Source organism: Fulmarus glacialis, unplaced genomic scaffold, assembly GCF_000690835.1.
Source record: "Fulmarus glacialis isolate BGI_N327 unplaced genomic scaffold, ASM69083v1 scaffold19139, whole genome shotgun sequence".
In the NCBI taxonomy this organism is placed as follows: domain Eukaryota; kingdom Metazoa; phylum Chordata; class Aves; order Procellariiformes; family Procellariidae; genus Fulmarus; species Fulmarus glacialis.
The window spans coordinates 7,804-28,099 of NW_009235404.1; the positions used below are offsets into that span (position 1 = coordinate 7,804).

General features: G+C 52.0%; 1 protein-coding gene across 2 annotated transcripts; it reads left to right on the forward strand.

The window, feature by feature from the left end:
- The first annotated feature begins 1,707 nt into the window (after positions 1 to 1,707).
- Positions 1,708 to 19,782, forward strand: HNF4A (hepatocyte nuclear factor 4, alpha). 2 transcript variants are annotated; one of them, XM_009586022.1, is made up of 10 exons: positions 1,708 to 1,828; positions 5,510 to 5,684; positions 7,529 to 7,623; positions 10,476 to 10,582; positions 13,086 to 13,241; positions 16,524 to 16,611; positions 17,130 to 17,285; positions 17,554 to 17,790; positions 18,473 to 18,595; positions 19,264 to 19,782. In XM_009586022.1, exons 1-10 carry the CDS (start codon positions 1,708 to 1,710, stop codon positions 19,404 to 19,406), a joined length of 1,401 nt encoding a protein of 466 aa, XP_009584317.1. In that variant the 3' UTR covers positions 19,407 to 19,782. The 2 variants fall into 2 exon arrangements, with proteins under 2 accessions (XP_009584317.1, XP_009584316.1); XM_009586021.1 differs by having other exon boundaries at positions 1,714 to 1,828; positions 18,473 to 18,621; positions 19,260 to 19,406.
- Positions 19,783 to 20,296: the final 514 nt, after the last annotated feature.

Genomic DNA, 20,296 nt, shown 5'->3' on the forward strand with positions numbered 1-20,296 from the left:
TTAAGGGAAGAGCCACTGGCATGTGAGTGCGGAGACCGCTGGCCTCTCTCTTGGGACCACAGACCAGGTGACTGTTTTCCCTGCTGCAAAGGATTGTTTAGCATGACTCCCAAGCGAGAAAGCAGGGGCTCTCCCCCATCCTCAGCTTTGCTCCTGCAGACCTGTAGCCCTAGGGTAGAAGAGCTGTTTGGAAGTGCTACGTAGGTCGCAGTTTTGGGGGGCGAGGGCTGCTTGAACAATCCCTTGTGCTCCTAAAATGTGAAGAGCAAATCGTCACTAGCATCACTGCCCAAAGGCACGTGCTGTTGCGGAGCCAGAGACCTTGGTGTCACGTTGTGACAGCGATGCCACTGTGGCCAGGGCAGCTCAGGGCGCCAGCGGGGCCGGGGCTGCGTCGGGGTGCCTGGGAAGCACAAACACAAGCCAGTCGGGAGCCCAAATCAGCAGCGTGGGGACTCAGTCACCCGCTGCTGGTTGCGAAATCAGGGGGAATTTTTCAACGTGGAGCAAGCTGATACCAAACCATTAATTGCTGGTTCTGCTGCACTGGCCGGCCGATGCTGTTCAGCGATCGATTAAATTCCCACTCGTCAATCTTGCAATTACACTGAAATGTCTTGGTCTTGTCTAAAACGGAGGAGTGGTGTGCCCAGGGTCAGCTGGGGAGGAGAGCACCCAGGTTAGCAAGGAGCACAGGAGAGCTCTGCCGCTCGCTCCGGTCCCCCCTGCCCCGTACCAGCGGGTCGGACCCCAGCCCTGGGCGAGGCGGCAGAACCGCTGCCGGTGCTGGCGGAGGAGAGCTGGTGGCAGCTGCATTTGCAGAAGGAAAAATCCCGCTGCAGAATAAAGCTCTGCTGCATTGTAAAATGCCTAATGAAAATTTTAAGATGCATCAGTCAAAACCCAAGGCCGGGGGGTGTCCGGCACAGGGTGGCTCCGGCGGTGGGACAGGAGCAGCCCCGGCGATGCCCAGGGCACCCGTGCCACCCCCCGGCCCTGCTCACCGTTTGGGCACGGCTGCAGAGTGGGATCTGTTTATAGGGCATCCAGCCCCTGTAAAACTCGTTTTATAGGGAAGTAAAAGGAGTCGTACGTCGTTACTTTGCATAGCAACGTGTAAATTGCCAGGCAGGCGCTGACCTTCTCTGACGGGGAGGGAGAAAAAGGGAAAGGTGTGGGAAGGATGGAGGGAGTGAGAAAAGGGAAAATCAGGGGGAGAAGGCAACCAACTGTGGAGAGGGCAAGGCAATGGCTGAAGTGAAGAGCAACCTTGTTCTCCTGGCAGGGTTTTTTCCAAGTTTTCCACCCCAGGTACAATCAAGACCAACACTCAGCATCAAGTTCAATAGCCCGGGAAGGTGTTCCCTGGGTGGCGAGCGCCTGCTCCCGTGGTCCTGCCTGCGCCCGGGACCGGGATCGGCAAAGCACCTTGAGATTCAATAATAAACAGTCAACAAGAATCATTGCTGCTCCACCAAAAAAAAACAGCTTAGCAGCGTTCGGCAGTGGGTGAGATGATTAAAGATTAACCCCCTGCCTCCTGCCTCCACCCCTCTGGGGAGTATAGGCCTTGAGGCTCAGCAAATCCTTTCAGAGAAATATTTGAAATAAAAGACAACAGATAGGGGACGCAGTGAAGGCAGAGAGAGGCAGAAGGGCCAATAGCCTCGGACAAGGGAATCGGTACAATCTGGCCCGTGTTTGCTGATGATAATGCGCCTTTCCAAAGCCCTAATAGACATGGAGATGGCAGATTATAGCGCAGCGCTAGACCCGGCGTATACCACTCTGGAGTTTGAGAACATGCAGGTGCTGGCTATGGGCAACGGTAAGTCCCCTCCATCTTCTCCCCTCCACAGCGGCGGGACGAGCCGGGGGCTGCAGGAGGACAAGTCCCCGGGGCGGCTACTGAAATGCTCCGGCGGAGGTCTGGGGGACGGCAGGGGTGTCAGCCGTGGGGCTCCCAGCAGCTCACAGGGGGGTTTCTGCTTCCCCCGAGGAGAGATCGAGGTGGCAGAACAATGCTGTGCTCGGCACAAGCGGGATGGTGCCCTGCAGCCCAGACACCTTGGGGACGGGCACACGCCAGGAGTTGGGTGCAATAAGAGGTCCCCACCAGACATTCAGCCCAGGGACCGGGGCTGGGGCTGAGCACAGGGGGGTCTCACCTCCCCCAGACCAAGAGCAAAGACTAGCCAAAAGTTCTGAGTAAAACGCTGCTGACGGCTCACCGGACAGACAACTGAGCCCGTGGCTCCAGAGCAGAGAGCCAGTCCCACCCCAGCAGCAGCTGGAGCTAGGTTTTCCCGCAGCAGAAAGCCACTTAGCGCCTGGCAAGGGTGGAAATCACTACAAAAAGCGATTCAGGCGCTGCCCCCAAGGCCACGGCCCTTCCCCGTGCAGCGCTGGGGTGCGGGGTGGCATCCCCTTCCCTGGGAGCGCTGCGGGGCCAGGAGGGTCAGCCCCCAGAAAAAGGGGCGAGGGGACCTGGCGGGGATAGACTAGCCTTCCCGTCCCCTCAGGAGGGTAAGAGCGCACTTCACCCACCAGGATTCGCAACACCGGTCCCCCATTTGGAGGGGGAGTCCTGGTGATTAAATGCTCAGAGATAACAGGAGATTCCTCTCCAAGTCCCCCCTAAAGTCTCTCTAAATAAGAGGTTAATGACTAAACGAAGCACACCACAGAAAGTGACCCCCCGAGCCCTTTCCTCCTGCCTCCTGCGTCACCGAGGCTGCTGGGGCACCCCTGTCCCGGAAGGGCCGTGCCGGCGGCGCGGGCGCTCCCCTCACAGCCTGTGCGGGTCTGTCCCGGGCTACGGCTCTGCTCCGTCCCGGACATGACACTGCGGTGCCGAAGTGGCTCTGACCCCCCGCCGCCCTGGGTCTCAGCCCCTTCTCTGCTCCCAGGGGCTGGTCCTACCCATCCAGGGGTCTTGGGGCCAGAGCAGCCCCCTTCGGCTCTGCCAATGCCCATCTGGACCCTCCGGGACAAGACCAGGTCTTGCTCCCTTTCTGTGCCCCTCTCCCACCCAGCACGCAGAAGCTCCTGTACAGGGGGCTGCGACTCAGCCCCCCCGGACCGAGGGCTCCATGGGGCAGAGGGACACACAAATTATATATGACGAGATCAGATGCGATATGAAATATGCCTTAGGGGTGGATGAGTCAGCTGGGTCAGGCAGCACCTCTCCTCCTCCTTTGCCCAGCCGCAGACCAGGGGCAGGTCTTGCCTCCAGGGCTGCTTTGCTCCAGCAACTGCCCGCACCTCTGCCTGCAAAACCTCTGCCTCCTTTTCTGGCCGAGGACTGCAGGAGAGCTCAGCCCCTGCCCTGCACAGCTCTGCAGCTCCAGCCCAGAGGTGGCTGCTCAGCAGTGACCAAGTTTGCCACTGTCACAGACCAAACGCATCCCGTGGTCAGACAGGCTTGGGGACCTCTCGAGGAGCTCCTGTCCTAACACAAGTCTCAGCTGCAAGGTCTCAAACTTAAAGTCAAATTTTTTCTTTTCTCCATTTACCTTAACTCCAAATCAATCCCATTAAACCCACTTCACTGCAGCAGCCAGAAGCCCACATTTCTGGCACTACGAAATAAACTTAATTGGAAAATTATCCATTAGGCAATAATTTCATTGTTGGTTGGCTATTAGACTAAGATGTTGTAATTTCTTTGATAATGGTGCCAGTTTTTCCTGCTCTATGTTCATCTGATTACAGCATGATATACTGCTAAAAAGGGATTTCTCTGGGCTGTCACAGATACACAAGTAATGTGATTATAGGCAGATCAGCTCTTCCTCTCTCGTGTAATGTTTAGCTGAAACTGGAAATCTAACTTTCCTTCTGGAATGACCTTCATCCAGCCAAGCCCTCGGGATGCGTTGGGAGGAAGGATGTTTTCAGAGGCAAGCTGCTCGTAGGGACAAGAGACAGCCGGAATGGGCTGGGGAGGAGCTCGGGGCTTTGGGAGTGGAGAGAGGAGCTTTGCACGGGCAGCGCGGCACACACGGAACCGCAGCTGTGTGACAGGGTGTGCCAGGCAGGGACACAGAGAGGCAGCAAACTGACTCAGAAAGAAATATAGAGGGGACACAAGGAATTAGAAAGACAGAAAGCAGGCAGGGAAATGAAAGGTGATGCCAGAGCCAGGGAAGGAGCTAGCTCGAGATCCCCGTGCAAGCTCGCTGCTGGACCCACACCAGTTACTCCTGCCGAGCAGGCTGGTAGAGCCTGCTGCAATACCCCCTTCTCTGCAAAATAAAAGCTAAAATTGTAGCCCTGCCCCAGTCAGCATTGCCTTACCCTCTCCCAGCACCCATGCTCCAGCTACCATAGGACCAGCCTTTTTATAGCACCCAGCCCCCTTTCTGCTGGGTGCCAAGTGGGAGCAGCTGTGGCCCTCCCGGGGTGAGAGTTAACTGCGTCCCTGCCAAACCCAGAGACCAGGGACCGATAGACTCAAGTATTAAAATCCCAGCAGGTTTCTATGGCTTTGTAGATCGTGGGTATCATTTGCAACCGGGATTTCCACTGAGGCAGGGGAATGTGCCTGTGCTGATGCAGGAAAATGTACATGGGAGGGGACAATTAGATCAACTGAATTAAGGGCTGATCCCTTCAGCCTTGAGGTTTGTTTGGCTTGCTGGAGGGGTTTTAGTGCAGGGCTTGTATGGTTTCGAGCCTTTCAGATGTCCTTTCCTACAGAGGCTGCTGCAATTCCTCATCCTCCCAAAAAAGCCCTGCAAGTGCCAGCCCACCTCGGTCTGTAAGGACTGTAAGACACATCGATCTCAGCTGTGGTGCTACCAGACTCTGGAAGATACCCAATGTACAGCCTCCTCCATGCTATAGCATCACCCTTTCTTTCTGGGTTAGCTTGATCAGTCCTTCCTTGCATGGGTAGTGTTTGCCCACATGAGTTTTCCAGCTGAAGTTATTTGAGTTTGTTACGCACTGAAAGTCTTGTTCCCTGAAGAACCACCGTGCAGGCTGGAGCTCCATGCCTGGCAGAGAGGCTCTCCAGCAAAGGGAGCTGGTCACCTCGTTTCTCTAATAGCCTCTGCTCAGGGCTGTCTTGGGCTCTTTTGGTGCTATAACACAAACACCTCTCCAATAAATCAGCTGCTCACCCTGAGCTGTAATACCTCAGCTTTAACTCTGCACCAGCTTTTTCTCTGGCCAAGCTACTGCAGCCCAAAGCGTCTGCAAATCCCCGAGGAATTTTGGCTCAGCTCTGTGACTCCTGCAAATGGGTTTCCACTTTGACTGAATGAGTCGCTGGAGTCAGGCCTTTAGGAAGAGCTGTCTCCCCCTGGCACACTCAAAATGCAATGACTTAAGACCCTCGGAGCACCCACCGCTCCTCACACACCTCTCTGACCGGCCCCGGCCGCACAGCTTGGCTGCAGCTGCCTGGTTCCTCCAAAAATGTCTCTCACTGGAAACTGAGTTAGGAAATGTTGGCTCTCTGTCTCACTGTCTTCTTCTTCCTGTGTCCTTCCCCAAGCAGACACGTCTCCATCAGAAGCAGCCAACCTCAACACTTCCAACAGCATTGGGGTGAGCGTGCTGTGTGCCATCTGCGGGGACCGCGCCACGGGGAAGCATTACGGAGCTTCCAGCTGCGATGGCTGCAAAGGCTTCTTCAGGAGGAGCGTCCGGAAGAACCACATGTACTCCTGCAGGTAAGGACAGAGGGGACAGAGTCACATGGCTGTGACAAAACAGTCCCTAGGAGCTGAACGGCAAAGCCCTCAAAGTGCAGCAGCATGGTCCTTCATCCTCTTCATCCTACCTGTGTCCTCCACCACCTTCCCTGACCTAAACCCCCAGCTGGGAACGGTCAGAGATACTCTCACTCTGCGATTGCCCTCCAGTGATCACCGGGGAAAGACCCTGGGAGGTCTTGCCCCGTTCTTTAGGGGCCAAGCACGTGTTCTTGCAAATGGATATGGCCGACCATGGATGCCACCACCAAGCAAGGTGATGCTGGGTGGGAAGCCCTATTACAGGGGCTGAGCACCTTGCTACTCCGTGCTGTGAGTGCAGCGCAAACCCCACTCACTCCCTGGGGGCACTTCAATGGCCTCCCATCTCTTGTCCATCACGAGATGGAAGTGTGTCTGCCACCTACCTCACTGCCTGTTACATGATAAAAGAATATCTAAGGAGCTACAAGCTGGGCAGCGCAGGGTGCACATCTCTGAGGATGAGGCACCCATGTTGCTCCTGCCACTCATGCACTGCACTTTGTGACATTGGTGGTAGCCCACGGCTCTCCCGTGCCATCAGTGCTGTGACCTGCCTGCTCCCTGCTCTGAGCAACCCACATGTAGAGAGTCGCAGAGGAAACCGAGGAGTCCTCAGCTCAGAGTGTCTAAATCACTCAGGCTTTTTGAGTGAGTTACTCCTGATGGCCTGACAGCCACTTGGAGAGCGTGAAGAGCAACATAACTCTAAAATCTGAGTAACAGAAAGAAGCCCCAGGTTTCTGAGTGCATGTGAAGCACTTTTTCACTTGCACCCCAGGGTTACCTAAGCTGGCTGCCCAGGGAGCCCCCCTCCCCACAGATCCAGTGGAAAAGCCAAGGTGCCCAGTTCTTTGCAGACTAGGGCTTTTATATAAGTGCTACAGAAATGCTTAAAAACCTGTTTTCAGGCATGCACTTGGGCAAATCTTAGCTTGGGGCTTTAAAAAGCACAGTAGAAAGCCTTTTCAAAAGCCACAGAACTTGGCATGGCTGGGAGCCCTTTCCCAGCTCTGTACGCCATTGTCTTTACTTTGCAAGCTTGATCAATCCACAGTAAATTAGAGCAAATTTGCAAGTGAAATTCATGCTGCAAATGGCCACCAGGCTTGTACTGCATGCAAGAGCCACACACGTGGGAGCTCAGTGTTTGCCCCACCACGTGCGATGGATTTGGTGATACAAGTGTGGCGGGAAGGAGCTGGTTGCTTCCCAAGTCCTCTCTGAAGCACAGGTGGCTGCAGAGCCATTTGCACACCAGTGATGCTGTCCAGAGGTCAGAACCAACCTGCCTGGATCCCAGACAGAGCCCTGGAGAGATGCAGGGTCTTAAACCCACTTCTTAACCTTACTGGCTCAAGAACAACCTTCTACCCTTTTTTATTCAGAATAAATGCATTCTTCCTCCCTTCAAACTGGGATCTAACTTACAACAGAAGCTACCAAGTTAGCTCTGACCCTCCTGGCTCACACTTTTAACTTCACTGGGGCTTGTTAGTCTATCATGAGCATCCTATGCCTAGTGAGTAAGACCAGCAGCCTGAGCTCCTGCATGTGACTGTCAGCTCTAGCCCATCCTTGTGGAACATCCAGAGGTAAAGCAGAGGGCTGAGATGTTCAGTGCAAAGAAGAAACTTCAGGTTAAAGCAAGCATGGAAATCGCACAGACCGGGGTTCCTTTCTCAGGGTGAGCCTCTGAGCGTATCTTGGAGCTTGGGGCTCTGTCTTCTCCTGCCTTCTGCCCCAGTCTTGCTGCTCCTCACACCTCTCTTTCTTCCCAGGTTTAACAGGCAGTGTGTGGTAGACAAAGACAAAAGAAACCAGTGCCGATACTGCAGGCTTAAGAAGTGCTTCCGCGCAGGAATGAAGAAGGAAGGTGGGTGACGGCGTGGCTTCCCCGCGCTCCCCCCAGCAGCAGTCACACCGGCTGCATATGTTTGAGGAAGCCCTCGCAGCCCGGTCCCTGCCGTGTACGTGCTCACCCAGCCATCTCAGCCCTCCTCAGTGCTCTCCTGGGCACAGATCCAGACCCCCATCACGGAGGGGTTTAGGGAGAGTTTTGGCCTCCAGTCATGAGCCCTGCATGTGTCCAACCTGCCCACTCCCACCCATGCGAAGTCCTTGCAAGCAGCCATCGCCCCCACAGTTGAGGGCAAGGCATGGGGGCCCTGCATGCTCCCAAATTCAATTTCAGGGCCCTTTTCATGGCACTTCTCAAAATGCCAGCAAAGACAAGCCCACAAGAGTGCGGCAGGGCCATGCTTGTGTCTCAGAAGTGCCCCTGCCTGTACACACAAATCACAGCCGGGCCTCTTCGGCTCACTCTCGCTCACGCTGACTCCCATCACCTGTGCTCCCGCGTAGCCGGGGCATCCGAGAGGTTTGGGAACGCTTCTCAACATCAGTGAGAAGCAGAAACTTGAAAGAAGGCCTGGAAATTTGGAAACACTTTGGGAAAACTGCTCTAAGTGTGTTGCCCCAGAGTCACCATGAAATCCACAGCTGGACAGGTGAGTCCAGCAAAGGTCCAACTATCATTTTGCCCCTTTTTTTCCTAATGTGCATATACGTTCTTGCTGACCCTCTGCAGAGAGCTTAGTTTTATCTGATATATCAGCCACAGCAGAAAGGACCCAGAGCATTTTGGCTACTTAAGTCCATATGAAACGAGTAAAGATATCCACCCCTCTGCATGGCCCAGGCTCACCCCACCAACTTCCCTGCCTCTCTGTCTCTGCAGCCCTTCCAGGCCCCCATGACTGAGACACGACGGGACAGGATTCACTCCTTGTTTAGCCCTGCTTAGTTCTCAGGAGTATTCACAGTGGCAAGGAAACCTGGGGCTGCTGTGGTCCTGCTGGTGGCCCCACTGGTGGTCCTGCTGGTGACCTTGCTGGTGGCCCTGCTGGTGGTCCTGCTGGTGGCCCAACTGGTGGTCCTGCTAGTGGTCCTGCTGGTGACCCTGCTGGTGGTCCTGCTGGTGGCCCCACTGGTCATCCTGCTGGTGACCCCACTGGTGGTCCTGCTGGTGACCTTGCTGATGGCCCTGGGGGTGGCCCCACGGGTGGCCCTGTTGGTGGAGGGACAAACTGCCAGGAGCAGCCCAGAAGAGCTGCCTGGCACCCCGCAGAGCTCACCCCATTGATGGCTGCAAAGGGACAACTGGGAGGCATTTGGCCCTGTTGTTCCATGTAGAGAAATTAAACCCTGTGCTCCCCCCAGTTCACAGGCCCTCGAGGAGAAACTTAGGAGAAAAAGGGTCCTTGAAGATAACAGGGAAGTACCAGTGTACCTGGGCGGCTTCCCCAGGAACACCGGCCTGCGGGAACACCTCTGAGCAGGAACATTTCTTCCCTGTTAAAGGGGATGAGATATCGCAAGGAACTTGGCTTGACTTTTCCTGAAGAACATAGGAATCCTCCTCTCCCTGCAGTGCCTGCTCATCCCATGCCCAGAGCTTTGCTGCTGTCTGTTAATATTCAATAGAAGTTACATTAGGTGCATGACCAGCTAATACTGAGCAAACATTTGGAAAACATCAGAACATTTCTTCCCTGTTAAAGGGGATGAGATATCGCAAGGAACTTGGCTTGACTTTTCCTGAAGAACATAGGAATCCTCCTCTCCCTGCAGTGCCTGCTCATCCCATGCCCAGAGCTTTGCTGCTGTCTGTTAATATTCAATAGAAGTTACATTAGGTGCATGACCAGCTAATACTGAGCAAACATTTGGAAAACATCATGGCGTGACTGAACTCGGGGGCCTGCTACTGATAACAAGCAGCATAACCTTGAGAGCTCCTATTTACAGCCGCTGACTGCAGGGCTTTTCTTCTGGCCCAGCCTCATTATTGCTTTTTATCAGGTGGATTTATACATTCAGAACGTATCAATCCAGAGAGCCACCAGCCTAAGGCAGGGACTGTTCTGTTTCCCCTGCCATCGATCAATACCTTATTTGAGCAGATGGCTTTGACTGGCATGGCCGTGGTGAGTTACGGCCAGCCCACGGCCTCGGGGCAGATAGAGAGGCAAATCCTCCCCCTCAGCACTACTGCTTCTGCTCTGGCTGCTGCAACCTCTAGACTCAAAGCCCAGGTTCTCAAGATTAGACCAAGCAGGGAGGCACGCTGGGGTCAAACCTGTCCTGGGACTTTCTTTACAATAAGGTATGAGAGAGCTCTGTTGCTCTGGATAGATAAGCAGGAGCTGTTCTGCACTTCCTTCCTTATTGTAGCGTAGAGGGAATTTTTCCAACTGCACCTACTCAGCGCAAGAGCCTCCCAAAGGGAGCTCACAGGAGTCACGTGGACAGAGAAAGAAGCCATGCAGACACTCGACTCCTCCATTTCACACATAAGCTTTGGGCTGCGTGCGCGAGCATGGCCACAGTTTCAGACCCCATATCTTCAAATCAAAAACCTCAGAGCCAGATCCTTTGAAAGGAAACTTTCCCATTGAACTCTACAGGCTTTGAACCAAGTGTTTGGGTTCTGAAATGACCCCATCCCAGGAAAGCCTAATAAAGCGAATGTGAAAACAGAACCACCAGATGTAGTCAGCTCTCGCAGGCATCCCGTCACAAACCAGACACAGCTGCACCTCTGCCCTGCCAGGCAGGGAAACTGGGAAACTGCAGCTAAGGAAGGGGAACGCCAAAAGTCTGTGCTAGTTTTCGGTGTGCATTGCCATGAATGACCTGCAGCTCAGCCAAAATACTCTCTTGCAGCTGTACAAAACGAACGGGACCGAATCAGCACCCGGAGATCAAGTTACGAAGACAGCAGCTTGCCCTCCATCAATGTCTTACTGCAGGCAGAAGTCCTGGCACAACAGGTACCTCTTCTTTCTTCTTTGGCAAACACAAAAGCATCAGGCACTATCTGGCCAGTAGAGCCAGCTGAGTATTTAAATTACGACCTCTTTTCTAAGTAACTTAGCTGCCAACTCAACACTGGTTTTTCAAAGGCATTTGTTACCTGAAACCATCCCTTTAATGACCCTTGGTCCAGAACTCAGTTGTAATAATATGCAATAATCTGTTCTGCTTTGATGGGACACATGAAGGCTGGAGAGCCTGCTGAAAGAAAATAGGGTACAATCATCGAAATCCAAGGAGCTGCGGCCGCCTAAGCCAGCCGCGGGGCTGGCCTCGCACGAGCAGCCTCCCTTCCCCATCGGCTGTTAGGAACTTCGGATTCTGGCTTCCTGCAGAGTTTCACAAGGAATCAGTTCCATGCTTGTTTTATGCAGATATTTTTTCCAGGGTTTGCTTGAAATTCCCCATTCCCACAAGCATAATGCCAAGACTTATTTCCTCGAGTGTTCACCTGAAAAGATGACTCCGATTTAAGAATCTGGATATTGCAAATGGTGTACATCAGATCAGCACTGTCTGGGAGGACACAGGACAGGATGGGAGCGCACAGGCTGCGGGGAGGCTTTGTCTGCGAGAACAAGTGATGAGGATGGGGCTGTGCTGGAGGCAAGAGCTGCCAGTCTTCATGGGAGCTGGGGAGAGCAGCACTCCTTGTCCCGGGGAAAATGAAGGGGGGTTTGAGTTGGCAGTCCATGTTCTTCCTTGCTTCAAGGGTCACTTTACCCTGAAGGCTGCCCCGGGAGATGCTCCAGGACAGGACGTGCCAGGCTCTGGGCTCCACACTGGGGCTCAGGCTGTAAGGTCCACTTCCCCGAGGAGGGGATATGCCAAAAGGGCCAAGGGCCAATCCTGTACACAAGAAGCATATCCAATCTCATCCCACGTCTCACCTTGTCCTACGCAGGCCCTAATATATTTACATACCCTATAAAAATAATATTGGTGCTGCTCCTAGAGGTGTGAGATAATGGGGTCTCGAGTCACCCGATCTACAAGGGAAGGACATTTCTGGGACTCTGAGTCTTGCAGCGGCATCATATGTAAGTCTTGAGCAGGGTCCGCTGATAAAAACTACAACCACCAACAAATCCAGGGGTGCTCCTGCTCTCCCACAGAGCACAGAGAGACTCATTAAACAAGGCAGGCTCCAGCGTGGTAATTGGTAACTTTTATGTGCCTAGCTAATTAGAACAAGATACTGCTGAGGAGCTGCTTTCTCCAAGATCTCGGGTCACTCACTCAGAGGTCTTTATTTATTTGCTAAGCCTTCCGGGCTCTCTGATTAGGGTAATACATGGTGAGATTTTTACAATCTTATTTATTCAATAATAGCTCAAGAGCTGGAAAGCTTCCAGGTAATGCAACCTGAAAAAAAAAGGTGGCATTTGAACTCCATTTCCTTTGGGGACGCTGGCAGGGTCCAAGCTAAAAATGCTGGCAGGAACAGGGCAGGAAGAGCTGATGTTGTACAAGAGCAGAGAGGGCAGGCGGAGGGCAGCGATGGGCTTGAGTTAATTGCTTACAGAAGCATGAGGGTAAAGTAGTGACTAAGGGCAAATTTTTAGATGAGCTGGGTGAGCAGCTATGCATGAGAACCGGGCAGGAGCTTGGGTGCCTGGTTTGGGGGAGATGTTCTTTCCAGCTCTGTGTGACGGTACTTGCAGAGTTGTCAGGCTTGTCCTTTGCAAATGAAATGGCCCCATTTGCCTTTGCAATCACAAATAATTCGCCGCACAAAAAACGCGACCTGTGTTGTGGGCACGTTTGCACATGCGCAGTTTTGCCAAAAGGGCCTAAAAGCTGGGGGGAGAGGGGAGGGTGTGGTCTTTAAAGTCTGTCTTTAGCATCTCAAACTGGGTAATGTCAAATATTAATGACCTGGGGCTCACAGAAAGCAACCTTCAGCAGAGACTTCTTGTGCCATGCTGACTCAGACAGGAGGAGAAGTAGCATGTCTCCTGCCACGAGCAGACAAGGCAGGTCTGGCCAAGCACTGGCTCTGGAGCAGGGTGGAGGGGGGAGCAGTTCTCTGCCTTTTGGTGGGACCAAGTAGCTTGTGCAGCAGCACTGGATGGACGTATCCTTGCTACTGGTGAGGCTGACTGCTACGCGAGCCCCTCTGTTCCTTCCTGGATCTTGACTGAGCACATTTGATCAGTGGGAGGAAGACCTTGGCTTTAGAAACATTTCTTCTGTGCTTTCCAGTCTTTTCAAGGCACAACAGGTTACCAAGATGATCCACAGCCTCAGCTCTGAAACATTTCATGTTCACAGATCGCCAAGTTGATCTCAATTTAAATGAGTTGTGCTGGGCCACATATTCTGGGGGCTGGATGTGCGATAGAAAAAAGTAATCATTGATGCTGGAGTCTGCATCAACACAACCCATGGGCTGGGGATTTTCCTGTCTATGTTTCTTCTGTGTCACTGAAAGCTGAAGGACCTCTTCTCTCCTTCCAGATATCATCTCCGGTTCCTGTCATCAATGGAGACATCCGGGGGAAGAAGATTGCCAACATCTCCGATGTCTGCGAGTCCATGAAGCAGCAGCTACTAGTGCTGGTGGAGTGGGCCAAGTACATCCCTGCCTTCTGCGAGCTGCCCCTGGACGACCAGGCAAGTCCCCCATCCACCCCACCTCGCTCTGCCCTGGCGAAGGCAGCGGGGAGCCGAAGGAGAGCCAGGCAGCTGAGACCTTCAAAGAAAATGTGCATTGTCCACTCTGTTATCCTGACTGCTGCAGCTGATTGGGAACGGCATCCATACAATGCCAGCGCAGGCCATTTGCATGTGCAGCTAATCAGTCGATGAGCACAGTCATGATAACACTGAGCTCATAATCAGGTCTGCATTTTGTATGGGTCTATCAGTCACTTATTTATTAATTATAGCAGCACTTTGGAAACCTGAAGTGCTATACAAATACTTAGGGTAATCAAACTTAGCAGGGCAGATTTCTAGCCTAAGGTCTGCTCAAGACTTAAATCCAAGTCTGCCTGTCTATCCTTCTTTCTGCTTCTTGCCCAGGGATATGTTTGTATCCATTCTCCTGGTGTGGAGTTATTGAAACTAAACACTAGTTTGCTCCTAAGGCAATAAGAAAGTCTCTCTTCAGAGTTAAAAACCAGAAATATATTTGCATTTAACACAAATTACTAAAATGACATTTGCTGATTCCATAACCAAGATATGCACAGTGGGTTTGAAATCCTCTGTAAAACTATACTGCAGGATCTCAGGCAGCTTCAAAGAGATACAAGGAGATGTCTCTTGTGTAAGTCTAAATTTCAGAGGTCTGCAGCAGATGTTGCAGGACATGATGTGTGCCCAGCCTTGAACAGCATGTGTGGATGGTGGGGAGGCTCCAGAGGGAAGGAATAGCACTTCTGGCAGGGTATAGCACTTCTGGCAGTGGCCAGCACAGGTCCTGCCACAGGTAGGAAGGTATTTCCAAACTTCCCAGCGTTCGGTCACAAAACCACTGTGGGTCCTCTTCAGTTAGTATCAGTCTCCAGCCCTGTTGATCTAGGGGTAATTTTTACATCATGAAGAAAAAGGATATCCAGAAAGTGAGAGCATCCAGCTGATCAAAACCCCCTAAATCCTAAAACTGAGATCTTCAGTAATAACGCAGCAGCCCAAAGCCCCGGGGAATTCAGTGCTGTTAACACAGAGCAGATTTCCCTCTTTACTATTGTGTGCAAGTGCTAGATTGTTTAAAATGGTAAGAAATCTGTTAAACTCCTAAGGCAAATACAACTCAAAAATTATGAAAAACAAACCAGACTCCAATGGCAAATGACATTTACACAGCAAACAGGCCCAGTGGAGGCTTGGGCAGCTCTGCATAACCCACTGCATCCTTGTGCCATTTGGAACAGAGGCAGTAAACCTGGTTAATAACTCTGCAAATGACAGCAATTTCCACGTGAGCTCATTTTACAATTGTGGGGCTGCAAAATTTCTCAAAGAAGAAAACAAAGCCTAAAGATGACATTGTCTGAACCCTGCCTTCCCACAGAGGAGAGACTGCTCTCAGCATGCTCCACAGGCTCATCTCGACTGAAATAGGTCTTCTGTTATGACCAGCCGTCCCCCATCCTGAGCAGTTCCCAATCTGTCCCAAAGGGCTTGAGAGGAAAGACTGTGCTGCATTAAAACTAATCAATCAATGCCACCCGTGCTTTCGAAGGATGGTATGAGAACAGAGGCAGCAGATACTCAGGGGAGTGCAGGAGGAAGGACAGAAATGCCAGGGAGCAGGGATGAACAAAACTATGTGCAAGCCAGCTGCCCAAGGGGCATGAGAGCCAGTCAAGACATGTCCAGTGGGAACACTGAATGTTGGGAAACGCTGTTACATTGTCATTAAAGTATTGCCTGAGAATGAATCATCTCTGCCAACATTTTTATAGGGAAGGTCATACCCAACCCCTCATTATTCCTCTGCACCAAAATGTCAAAGTACTGGGCTTGGTGGGGCAAAGCCATTTAATTCAAAGTTAAAGTTCTACTTTGTTGTGTTACAACTTTTATATTTATCCTAGTACACAATGGGATGATGTATCTCAGGTTGATCACTGCAAGAACAAATACCAAATGAGATGGTTTTGCCTTGTTGAAGTAATTTACTTTAACCCTGCTCAAATAAGCAAATTTTATGGAAACAAAAATGGTGGTTTCAAACTGAGCTTTCTTGAATTTGCATTAGGCAGGAAATTTCTACGTGAGGGCTTTGCTCCCCTTGGGACTCACAGTTTTTCCATCCTTCTCAAAGTTTCATCAGATAGGAAAGCTCAGTTTTTTGCAGCTCAGCTAACACATCCGCCCATGTTTGGATAGCGATAGAGGGAGGCTAGATTTTGGCACACAGATAAAGGTTGCCCAGCATCATGTGTGCGTAGTCTTTTTGCAAGGACCTCCACTCTATTTATTTTGCATAACTCTTTTTCACCCTCTGCAAAACAAATCCCTCTCTCAGACATCAGCATCTTTTCCAACCAGAGCTCTTTTCTACAGGTTACACATTGTCCTGGCATTTCTGGTAGGGTAAGACTTCTCCTGGCTTTGTCAGATGCTGAGGGATAACTGGAAAAGAGGACCATTCCCATCAGGACACACTTTTCAGAATCTCTCCATTAATGTTTAATGATTGTTTTCTCCAGCAGAGGCTCCTGGCTGGACATTAAGAAGCCTCTGTGTCAGGCTGTCCAATTGTTAACTTCTGTTTCTGCCTAAATCTCTGAAATTTTTAACTGAAGGAGGGCAAAAGATTCAGAACATTCTCAGGAGCCACTGGAGGGTGTAAAATGAAACACTTCAATCATTAACGTCAGGGCAGAAAAACATCCCTTTGGCTTCCCTGGCCCAAATGCCCATTGCTGCAGAGGGAACGAATGACCAGAAGGTGACCCCACCAGCTGGGAGGACGTGGGTCCCCATGAGCGTGATTCCAGTGGGAGGTGGGCGCGGCCCAGAGGGACAGCAATGGTCCGCAGCAGCGGATCATATTCCTCCCCACCTCCCAGGCTGGCGCATGGTCCCTGGTTCCGCACTTGGTAGGAGTTGCCTTGTCTGCAAATGGCCGCTGTGGACACATCCCACCGCTGGCGTGAGGTCCTGGGACAGTCTGGCATGGTCTTGCTCAGGACATGTGCCATAAATATGGGATGTTTCAGGTGCTGTCTATTACCTACTGGTTCTGCTGGATTGATAGCTCTTTATGCACAGGAGCAAACCATTTTTTGACCTCTTTCTCTGCCTGTGACCGGACAAGGGCTTTCACTCCCCATCCTTGAGTGCAGTACAGAAATGCTGGGTTTTCCCTCTCGCTTACGTGAAATCACAGCCTTGTCTCTGTCTCTGCATCACCCAAATAACTTTTCCCTGCCCTTGCAGGTAGCACTGCTGCGAGCACATGCAGGAGAACATCTGTTACTGGGAGCTGCCAAGAGGTCCATGGTGTTCAAGGATGTCTTGCTGCTAGGTAAAGAGTGCACTTCTGCTCCCGCCCATCTGCTTCTGTGAAGCTTCCCTGCCGGTGTGAAGGAGAGGGTGGTTGAGTGTTTGCGGGCATCCTTTTTGCAGGGGGGTGGCTTGAGCTCTTCTGTATTTTAGCGAGCTAGCACCACCTTTGGGTGCAGCTAGGCCTGGCTGACATTCACATCAAGGCCATGACATGTGGCAAAGTTGGGGGACTGTGGACATTCACGTTGTCCCCTCCGGTTTGTGTAAGCAGGCTGTGGTGTGACTGAGAAAAACGCTCTCGCTCCTCGGTCAGCTTTTCCTTGCTCGAGTGACTCCTGAGTAAGGAGAGGCTGCTCTGGCAACACAGATCAGCATTTCTGGTGGGCTGAGCCAGGGAAGGGGCAGAAGGAGGAACTTCTTAAGTCCTCCACCCTCAAAATTACCTCAGCATTGGTTACCTGGGTTTTGAACTCCTTGCCACCCTTGATAAGTCTTGGGCAATGACAAGGAGATGGTCTCTGTGCTGCTTGTCCAAAGGAAACGACCACATCATCCCGCGGAACTGCCCCGAACTGGTGGAGGTGAACCGCGTGGCCATCCGCATCCTGGACGAGCTGGTCCTCCCCTTCCAGGAGCTGCAGATAGATGATAATGAATATGCCTGCTTGAAAGCCATCATCTTCTTCGATCCAGGTAGGCTCCAGCTTGGTGAGGGGACTAGTCTGGGTTATGCCGACTAACACTGGTCCTGAGTTGTGGAAATGCTGCCTGGTCTCCACCCTGGGCCAAACTGTTCTTAGAGGAAGGGGAGAAGTCAGCCTAAATAGAGAAAAAACATCCATTACAGCAGACGATAGAGAATCAGAGAGCTCACCTCAGCCTGCGCCCAGACTTCATGCTATTACTGAAGGGCAGTTCCTAGGGAAGCAGCCTGGATAGTTTGCTCTGTGGGTTGTTTCAGATGCCAAAGGACTGAGTGACCCCTCCAAGATCAAGCGGATGCGGTACCAGGTGCAGGTCAGCCTGGAGGACTACATCAACGACCGGCAATACGACTCGCGGGGCCGCTTCGGGGAGCTGCTGCTGCTGCTGCCTGTGCTGCAGAGCATCACCTGGCAGATGATAGAACAGATCCAGTTTGTCAAGCTCTTCGGTATGGCTAAGATCGACAACCTGCTGCAGGAGATGCTGCTGGGAGGTGAGTACTTGAGGGTCCTACAAGAGGCCTCTCAGTGTTCCCTGATCACCATCCCCTTGAGAACCTCTCTAGCCATCATTCCCTACTCAACAAAGGTAGAGACAGCCTGTATGCAGGTTAGCCATTGACTCACACAAAATCATCTCCCCCTGTCATTGGCAATGGTAACAAAGGGTCCTCCATTTCTATTGACCTAAAGAGATGCATTAGCTGTGCATCTCTTTACAGAGAGGTGTCCCCAGCCCTCTGCGTGTAGACAAGCTTTGCTGTGCCACCCCCAAACTCCTACCAGCCAGCTGTTTCACTAATCCTCCTCTGTGTCAGAAGGGAGTCATCAAAACAGAAGGGTCTGAAAGGTCAGGTTGAAAGAGAGTCCCACATTTTCTACTGGGAGCATCCAATGGGACAAAACAAAATGAGAAGTTGCCACTGTGCTATTCTTTACGTGGAGGTGTGACTCAGGAGGAGAGGAACATAATCCTGTATAAGGGAAAATGCAGGCAGCAGGCAGGGGTTAGTGAGCCCAAGGCATCCATGGAGGAAAACGGGAAGGGTGTGCTCCAATCACATATGCACAAGCTGATCATGCACAAAGCCTTGGAAATTTAGGTGCAGTGGGTCTGCCCACCTGAAATGTCTCCTTCTGTCATCGTGGCAACTCATGTCATACGCGTGTTTTTAGGCTCATCAAGTGAAACGCCGCATGCTCACCACCCCCTGCACCCTCATCTGATCCAGGAGAACCTGGGAACAAACGTCATTGTGGCCAACACAATGCCTCCTCAGATGCACAATGGGCAGATGTGTGAGTATTGCCAAAAAGACGGAAAGCTTTCAGGAGAAACCAAGAGCTTTCCAGCATGCCTGTGGAGCTAGTTTCTACCTTGCAAGGAAATTTCCATGCAAGACAGAGTCTCTGATAATGAGTGTGTGAGAAATTCCTATGCAGAAAGGAGGGAAAGACAAACAGAGAGGTGGGTTAGATTAGATTAGGCTAGACTGATTCAACAAGATGCTCCCTGGCAGACTGAAACTTTTACATAGCCCTTAAATTTAGGGATGAATGATCCCATCCAGTGCCTACTGAAATCCGTGGAAAGGCTCTCCTTCCCTTGACTGGTTCAGACACACCTCACTTTGCCCTTTGCAAAAACACAGGAGAATCTGGTCCACCACACAGGGCCACCACATGGGTGGTGAATCGGGCTGAGATGACCTCAGCTGACCAAAAACTTGACCAGTACAGGTCAAAATGCCAGCAGGTCCCCTCATTTGATGTTCGTTATTGTGGCTCTTCCAGGGCATCTAACCATGGCTGTGTGTCTGGGCTGCCTTGCAGCAAACACACAAGCCATTAGGAGCTATGGTTTTGCTACAGAGCCTTTGCTTTATTTACACCTGAGCCTGGCACGACTGAGGACAGATCCCACTGCAAACCCACCAAGTCTTCTAATTTTGTTTCTCTCTCTGTAGCTACTCCAGAAACCCCACAGCCATCTCCACCTGCGGGCTCAGGACCAGAGCAATACAAGCTGCTGCCCGGAGCCATTGCAACCGTGGCAAAACAGCCCACCTCAATCCCGCAACCCGCCATCACGAAACAGGAGGTCATCTAGCAATCTGCAGACCAGCTGGCCTCGTTTAGAAGACCGTGTGGGAGAAAAGCCCAAATTGACTCTGCCACTGTGAAAAGAGCAACCATTCAGAGGTCCTCGGGTGCAAACACACGGACTTGCTTATTGGACTAGTCCACCACCACCAAAAGCTGTCTTCCTGCAGCTACGGACAACATGTGCCATGGGCAGCCTCCAGTCCCAGAACTAAGGTTGAAGCCTTACTGAAACCCTCAGTCCTTGTAAGAAGGGGCAGATTTCTGCCTCCCTCCATGGGGAGGTTGCAGTGACCGACTGGGGACAGTGTAGCTGGCTGTTCCCCCATTGCCACCTCAGCGTTGGTTCAGCACACACCAGACCCTGAGAACAAGCAATTCTCTGTGCTGTGTGAATGGAGGGCTTCCCTCCCACAGCCATGCCAGCTCCCCAGACAGTCCCCAGTCCAACCAAACTTGATGGAGATGGAAGCTCCCCCAGGAGCATCGCAGCAGGTGAAGCACATGGGTTTTGCCCAGGCAGCACTGGCAGAACCGCTCCTCAGCCTTGGCTAGTCCCAGGTCTTTGCATGGTGTCACCCTCCAGCAAACTAACCCACCCCAGCCAGGTCCAACAAATCTCTTCAGCTGATACTGGGGCAAAGTCTGGTCCACCAGGATTCTCCACTATTTGGATCCTTCTGCCTTTTGAGGGGTTTTGCTATTTCTGTGCCAGGACTGGCCTCCCACCACAGGGCTCAGAGAGGCAACCACTGCCAAATCCTTCCCTTACACCACTACTGCGTCCTGTCTACCTGGACTTGGAAGCTGGGGACCATGGGATTCAGGAGATCTCAGCTAATGGGACAGGGTCACCCCTGCGCAGGCTGGCTGTGGGCAGCACTGCCCAAAATATCA

Bases quoted from the DNA above. Each gene is read 5' to 3' on its own strand.
- HNF4A (XM_009586021.1), top strand. From the start codon at position 1,714: ATGCGCCTTTCCAAAGCCCTAATAGACATGGAGATGGCAGATTATAGC. The intron at 1,829-5,509 runs GTAAGTCCCCTC...TTCCCCAAGCAG, and splicing joins GGTGCTGGCTATGGGCAACG to ACACGTCTCCATCAGAAGCA. The intron at 18,622-19,259 runs CTTTCAGGAGAA...GTTTCTCTCTCT, and splicing joins ATTGCCAAAAAGACGGAAAG to GTAGCTACTCCAGAAACCCC.